General features: G+C 44.7%; 1 protein-coding gene across 1 annotated transcript; it reads left to right on the top strand.

Annotated features, from left to right (window-relative positions):
- The first annotated feature begins 1,341 nt into the window (after positions 1–1,341).
- LOC113121290 (uncharacterized) lies at positions 1,342–3,688 on the top strand. Its single transcript, XM_026291637.1, has one exon. It carries the CDS (start codon positions 2,114–2,116, stop codon positions 3,593–3,595), a length of 1,482 nt encoding a protein of 493 aa, XP_026147422.1. The 5' UTR covers positions 1,342–2,113; the 3' UTR covers positions 3,596–3,688.
- The last annotated feature ends 4,098 nt before the right edge of the window (positions 3,689–7,786 follow it).

Below are 7,786 nucleotides of genomic sequence, written 5' to 3'. Positions count from 1 at the left end.
AATCCTTTCTTAGACTTAATGTTTTAAAATGTTATAATGTGATCATAAAATATTTGTTTGTGATTATAGGAGGATTGCCTTCGTCGGCCACTAGCTACTGTTTTTCCTGGGTTTAATAATCGTGTTTCATTTTGTATTTTTTCATATGTGTGTCTGTTTGGCAATTGTCATTATTCAACCTTTGGCCATGGGCATTGTGCAATATTTCCTCTAGGGACCGTGTCCATCTTGCAATGTTTACTGGTGTGAAGTGTGAAATGCTGTGTTAATGTACGTATGGCCAATTTTGTTTGAAGTGTTTCTTGCAGTGTTGGAGTGTATGTGAACCGTACCTATATATCTGACTTTATTCACTGTAGTTTAGGCATTGTAGATTTTTATATCTTGTAACTCATTTATTATGAGACCTTTTATTCACTGTGATTAATCTATTGTAGAATTGTTCACTGTTACCTATGGGAAACATCTGTCTGCTCTGATTGCCAATCATTGTATTGTCTAGTGTTTAATAAAATTGAGTACATCAGTCCCATTTTTATCCCTTCATTGGAGATAACCTGTTCAAATAGCTTGCAGGGGAGTGCTGTTTGGGGTTTTCTACTCTAGATATACAAATTGACGCCCCTAGGGGTCACATTTGGCGTAGTCGGCAGGGTCGAAGTGGGACTGGTGTAAGACCTGTGAATTTTGTTTTTGTGTATGTTTTTTTTTTTTTTTTTTTGGTGGCGATTAACTAAAGTTGTTGATTTACAGGTAAAACAGTAGCTGAGGAAAGGTCCGGGATGGTGATGTTGTAAGCAATAAGTGGTTTGTTTCAAATTTAACTGTCTTTTTGTTTTTTCATTCTACCCAAATATCATAGGTCATGGAAGACCAGGTTAGACTCTTAACGGAGCAGATTCAACGACTTCAAGCAGATAATGAAAGACTTCGGCAGGGAAATGTAGTGCCCCCAGTAGATCCAGATCAGGGAGAACCGAGTCGGTCAGTGCCAGGTTCATCTGGTATGAGGTATGTCTATGTGCCAAGGGAACGTAAATATCCCAAATTTTCTGGTAGTCCAGGTCCAGAATGTCCTCCTGTGGAGGAATGGGTTGAAGAGGTTCGTAAATGCTTACAGGCTAGACATATGTCCCCCAGTGAACAGGCATATTTTGTATATGATCTTCTTGAGGGGGAGGCTAAATTAGAGATTAAACTTCGTTCAGCTACTGACAGGGCTGACCCTGAGAGAATTTTTTCAATATTATTAGAGACTTTTGGTTGCGTACACCTATATTGAGGCCCAACAAAAGTTTTTCCAATGTCGCCAGCGTGAGGGAGAAACATTGCGTGAATTTTCCCATTCATTAATGGTCCTAATGGAAATTTGTCAGCGTAAAAATTCAAATGCTATTTCTAATCCTGACTCTGTTCTCCGTGATCAGTTTGTGGAAAATGTTCGAGACAAAATGTTGCGCAGGGAATTAAAACAGTTTATTCGCCTCTATCCGGGCTCGCGTTTTTTGGATGTGCGTAGAGAGTCATTCCGTTGGGTTGACGATGGGGAGGGGGCCCGCCCAGTGCGTGCTAGGGCTTTCTCTTGTGATGCTAGTCCCGGGGCAGTAGGGGAATGGGGAGCAGAGACCCAGGCTGTAGCTGCCACACCAAAAAACGAATTGGTTGAACTTAAAGATTGTTTGCGTAGGCAGCAAACTCAATTGGACACCATTCTAAAACATTTGTCCTCTGGACCGGTGAATTCCAATCCCAATAGCAGGCCAAATAATCCACCCCGGCGTTACAGATTTGAAGCTGATGGTCGGCCTATTTGCTTAAAGTGTGATCAGGCTGGTCATATGGCAAGGGACTGTTTGACAGTCCGTTGGCAGGGACGGCAGGTACGGAGTGACTCCGGACAGAGGGCAGTTAATGTAGTTGATGTTCAATCCGCTGGGTTGCAGGGAAACTAGCACCCTCTAGTGTATGGAGCCAAGCACTAGACGGGTCCTCAACAGGCTCAGGTTCTTTCCTCCCCATACCATCTTCTCATTCCGTACTTATAGGGCAGTGCCCGGTGGCCGACATTAAGATAGGAGGAGTGCCTATCGCGTGTCTTGTTGACACTGGGTCTATGGTATCTACCATCACAGAGTCTTTTTTTAAAGCGCATTTCCAAGTTCAGGGGCATGACCAGCTACGCTCCTGTGGATGGCTGCAGTTAAGAGCAGCTAATGGGTTGGATATCCCTTACCGAGGCTATTTAGAACTGGACATAGAAGTCCTGGGTAGGGTGCTTCCCTCCATGGGCATATTGGTCGTTCATGACCCACCGGATTCTGGGTCAAGAAACAAAAAAAACGTTGTTCCAGGGCTTATCGGAATGAATGTGCTTCGTTGCTGTCTGCGAGAAATGTTCTGTCAAGGGAGCAGGGGTTTGTTTGCTTCTCCTTCTTCAGATGTTCCTGCGATTTGGAAACATGCTCTGTTGGCGTGTCAACGCTTTGAAGATCTGTCAAATTCTGGTTTCTTGGGTCAGGTCTCCACCCCTCCAGGCTCTTCCATTCTTGTGCCTGCTGGATCTATGAAGCTAATTCCAGCTTTATGCAGGCAGGGGCTGTGCCCCTTGATTCCCTCTGTATTTATAGAACCAGGACAAGTAGGGGGGCAGTTGCCACCAGATTTGCTCATTCCTAGTTCTTTACTCCCCATGGGTGATGGCACAGTTGATGTGCCGGTAGTCAATGTGGGAAATGAGGATCGGTGGATAAGACCACGTACCATCTTGGGTCAATTGCATATGATAGAGTTATGTTCGGTTAAGTCCATTAGTTTTCAGGAAGAAGATGGTAGTCAGGGCCCTGTTACTGTTATTCAGTCTATGGAGGTCAGCGCCTCCTATCTTCCTGGTCTCACCGACACTATCTGGCCTAACCTGACAGACGTAGAGCAGCAAGAGGCTAAGTCCTTACTTCAAAAGCATAGTGCAGCTTTTAGTTGTGGGGAAGGGGAGTTGGGTTGTACAGACCTTATTGAACATGAGATTCCATTAGTGGATGAGACGCCGGTGCGGCAACGCTACCGTAGACTGCCACCATCGCAGTATGATGTTGTGAAGACACACATTCAAGAGTTGTTGGAACAGGGAGTGGTGAAACCCAGCTGTAGCCCCTATTCTTCACCCATTGTTGTAGTTCAAAAGAAGGATGGGTCTATCCGTTTATGCGTTGATTATAGGCAATTGAATGCGAAAACTAGAAAAGATGCCTTTCCATTGCCTCGGATTGAGGAATCCTTGGATGCCCTTTCAGGTGCTTGTTTTTTTTCCACTCTCGATCTGGCAAGTGGTTATAATCAGGTATCTGTGGCAGAAAAGGACAGGGCAAAAACAGCATTTTGCACTCCATTTGGTCTCTTTGAGTTCCAGAGGATGCCATTTGGTTTGTGCAATGCACCGGGAACGTTCCAGAGGCTAATGGAAAGGATCTTTGGAGATCAGCGTTTCCATACCCTTCTTTTGTATCTTGATGATGTGGTGGTATTTTCATCCACGTTCCAGCAACATCTGGAACGACTGGAACTCGTGTTGGGTAGGTTGACCTCCCATGGCCTCTAGCTCAATTTGGGGAAGTGCCATTTCTTTCAGTCTGAGGTGAAGTTCTTGGGACACATTATTTCAGCTTCAGGAGTCGCAACCGACCCAGACAAAATCAGTGTGGTTAGGGACTGGAAAGTGCCAGCTACCATCACAGAATTGCGCTCTTTTCTTGGGTTTGCATCATATTATAGGCGCTTTGTAGAGGGGTTTGCGAGATATGCAGCCCCTCTGCATAAGTTGGTAGCAAAATTACAGCCAGCTCCAAGGAAGAAACGAGCAGGGTTTAATGCCTCTTTGCGGGACCACTGGGACTGGGGCTGTGAAAAGTCTTTTGAGGTACTAAAAGAAAAGCTGATAAGTGCACCTGTTTTGGGCTATGCAGACTTCAGTAAGCCTTTTGTTCTTGAGGTAGATGCGAGTGGGCTCGGGCTGGGTGCCGTTTTGTCCCAAGAGCAGGGGGAGGGACAGCGGCGGCCAGTAGCTTATGCTAGTAGGGGGTTGCGACCAACTGAACGAAATATGAACAATTATTCAGCCATGAAGCTTGAGTTGTTGGCCCTTAAGTGGGCCGTGACAGACAAATTTCGAGATTACCTTCTAGGCGGAAGGTTCACTGTTCTGACTGATAACAACCCCCTTTGTTATTTGCAGACGGCCAAGTTGGGGGCAGTAGAACAACGCTGGGTGGCACAGCTGGCTCTTTTTGATTTTAAAATTGAGTACCGCCCAGGTGTGTGTAATAGAAATGCAGATGCATTATCCCGCTTGGCTGCATCCCCAGCTCCAGACTCTATCGACGTGGTAGCACCGGGAATCTCTCTTCCTATGGAGATTAAAAGTGTTGTGGCAACTCGCTCTGCTAGTCCAGTTAATATTCAGGCTATAGATGCATCCCCAATAAGAACTAGGGCTGATCTGCAGCTTCTCCAGTCAGAAGATCCAGTGCTAAGGGCCTTTCTATCTTATTGGAAGAGAGGTAGTCCCCCCACAGCATTGGAAAGGGCCAAAGAGTCCCCTGCGGTGGTAGAACTTGTGCGTCAGTGGACTAACATACAGGAACATGGTGGTGTTCTTTACCGACAAAGTCATGCCCCTGGTGGTAGAGTAAAAGTAATGCAGTTGGTGTTACCTCAGCTGTTATGTGAGGAAGTTTTGACTGCTTTACATAATAATCATGGACACCAGGGGGTGGAGAGGACCACCATACTTGTTCGTCAACGTTGTTATTGGCCCTTTATGCGCAAAGACATCAAGCGCTGGTGCCAACAATGTCAACGATGTTTAGTGGCAAAAGCGGTGCAGCCAAAATTAAGAACATTTATGGGTAGTCTTCTTGCAACTAGGCCTTTAGAAATTCTAGCCATTGACTTCACTACATTGGAAAAGTCTAATGATGGAAGAGAAAATCTGTTGGTTGTAACGGATGTGTTTTCCAAATTTGCTCAAGCTTATCCCACCATGGACCAAAAGGCCACGACTGTAGCACGGGTTCTCACGGAACAGTGGTTTTATACCTATGGAGTTCCACAGCGCATTCATACAGATCAGGGTCGTCAATTCGAGGGAGAGTTGTTTCAGCGGCTGTGTCAATTATATGGTGTTCAGAAGTCCCGTACAAGTCCTTACCACCCTGAGGGCAATGGACAATGCGAACGATTTAATCGTACGCTTCACGATTTGCTCCGTACTTTGCCCGCAGAAAAGAAAAAAAGGTGGCCACAACATTTGCCTCAAGTGTTGTTCGCATATAACACCACTGCCCATCAGTCAACGGGGTTTTCACCGTATGAACTTATGTTTGGGCGGAAGCCCATCCTTCCCCTTGACTCGCTCTTGGGTACAGTTGACTCCCCATCGGAACTGACCACGGAGGAGTGGGTTCGAGAACATCAGGAGCATCTTTCTGTAGTTTATCGGCAGGCTCGGACCAATCTTGAGGCAGCAGCCAAGCAACGGGCAAAGCATCAAGCTATTCCTCTGCCCATTTTACTGCCAGGTACATTAGTGTATCGCCGGAGTCACCCGCCTGGTCGTCATAAAATTAATGATCATTGGGACCATGTAGAGTGTGAGGTGGTGAGCTGTCTGGACGAGGTTGGTACCCTTTATAAAATCAGACCAAGGGACCAGCAGGGTCCAGAAAAAAACATTCATAGGCAAGAGTTGCGTCCCCTTCCTGTCGACCCTGGTCAACCCCTGTCTACATCTGCAAACGCAGAGCCCAAGTTAGACCAGTTTGATCTGGTATCAGAGGACTCTAACAGTAGTGTGGACGAAAGTGGCGATTTGGCACTATTGGTAGCCGCAGACACTCCTTGTCTAGATGGGCAGTTTCGTTGCATTCCTACTGTGGCTGGGGACCAGCCGCCTCTAACTTCTGTGCAACAGGAGCAGGCCCGGCAGGATTTGTCTATAGAACATACTCCAGCAGCTGAAGCATCATTGCCGATACCTGAACGAGAGTTTGTGCCAAGGCGGACCAATAGAACAACAGCAGGCCACCATTCAAACCCTTATAATCTCCCGTGTACATTACCAGTACGCTCACCTGGAGACGAACCTAGGGGAGCTCAGGTAACTGTTAGCTCCCATAATGCTGTTTTTAGGCCCTGGTTGTAGTACCTTCACCACCTGTCACCGAGACGGTGACATTTTGGGGGCGGTGAGTGTAGCGGGTAGGGGATTGAGACTGAAAGTGTACCTTTAAGGCCTAATCACTGGCGCTGATCATTTGGATCAGGTGGCGTAAGTGACGCGTCCCTTTAAATGTGTTGCAAGACATGAACAGAAAAACATTAATGCGGTGTGAGTTGAAGAGTGAGCCTCTTGGTGTATCGTCTGTGCAAACAGGAGAATGTGAGTTTTCTTGGAAGGTTATGTCGATTTAATATTGAACTTAATGAGAACCGCTTAACACGGCTCGTTTGTTTGTTTGCTTGTAGCTCGGCTTGGTGTCTGCGTGTATGGTAACCAGTAAATGGTGCCAGTAGTCACGAGTCTACAGACTATCGCAAAATAGTGAGTAGTGATTCTACATGGGGTTTGAAGTAACGAGTAACATCGAGGAGAGTGTCCATTAATCATTCATGCCGTTTAACTTTATTGTTAAAGAGTATATAGTTCTTACTGATTTGGGCTGGTGTCAAAAGAAATGTAAGTTTTCTTTTTTTTAATCCTTTCTTAGACTTAATGTTTTAAAATGTTATAATGTGATCATAAAATATTTGTTTGTGATTATAGGAGGATTGCCTTCGTCGGCCACTAGCTACTGTTTTTCCTGGGTTTAATAATCGTGTTTCATTTTGTATTTTTTCATATGTGTGTCTGTTTGGCAATTGTCATTATTCAACCTTTGGCCATGGGCATTGTGCAATATTTCCTCTAGGGACCGTGTCCATCTTGCAATGTTTACTGGTGTGAAGTGTGAAATGCTGTGTTAATGTACGTATGGCCAATTTTGTTTGAAGTGTTTCTTGCAGTGTTGGAGTGTATGTGAACCGTACCTATATATCTGACTTTATTCACTGTAGTTTAGGCATTGTAGATTTTTATATCTTGTAACTCATTTATTATGAGACCTTTTATTCACTGTGATTAATCTATTGTAGAATTGTTCACTGTTACCTATGGGAAACATCTGTCTGCTCTGATTGCCAATCATTGTATTGTCTAGTGTTTAATAAAATTGAGTACATCAGTCCCATTTTTATCCCTTCATTGGAGATAACCTGTTCAAATAGCTTGCAGGGGAGTGCTGTTTGGGGTTTTCTACTCTAGATATACAAATTGTGAGACTGAGCACGCCCCTAGGGGTCACATATATATACAAACACACATACACACAGTGGTGGACAGTAACGGAGTAGCTTTACTTCGTTACTGTACTTAAGTACATTTTTCAAGTATCTGTACTTTACTTGAGTAATTTTATTTTGAGTAACTTTTACTTTTACTTCACTACATTCCGAAGCATAAAATCGTACTTTTTACTTCACTACATTTCATAAAACATATCGTTACTCCCTATAATATATCACGTGCTCCGAGACGCAAGCGGTGTCTGATTCATCATGAATGAACTGAGTCTTTTCAAAATAAACCTTTAAATCGGATCGCGAATCGCACCAAACGATTCGTTTAGGAATTAGAATGATCCAATTGCAGCTGTTCTGGAGTCGACCACTCACTGATTCAAATGAACCGTTTAGT

Source organism: Carassius auratus, chromosome 20 (assembly GCF_003368295.1).
Source record: "Carassius auratus strain Wakin chromosome 20, ASM336829v1, whole genome shotgun sequence".
Classification (NCBI taxonomy): Eukaryota; Metazoa; Chordata; class Actinopteri; order Cypriniformes; family Cyprinidae; genus Carassius; species Carassius auratus.
This window is presented reverse-complemented; position numbering and strand designations above follow the sequence as displayed.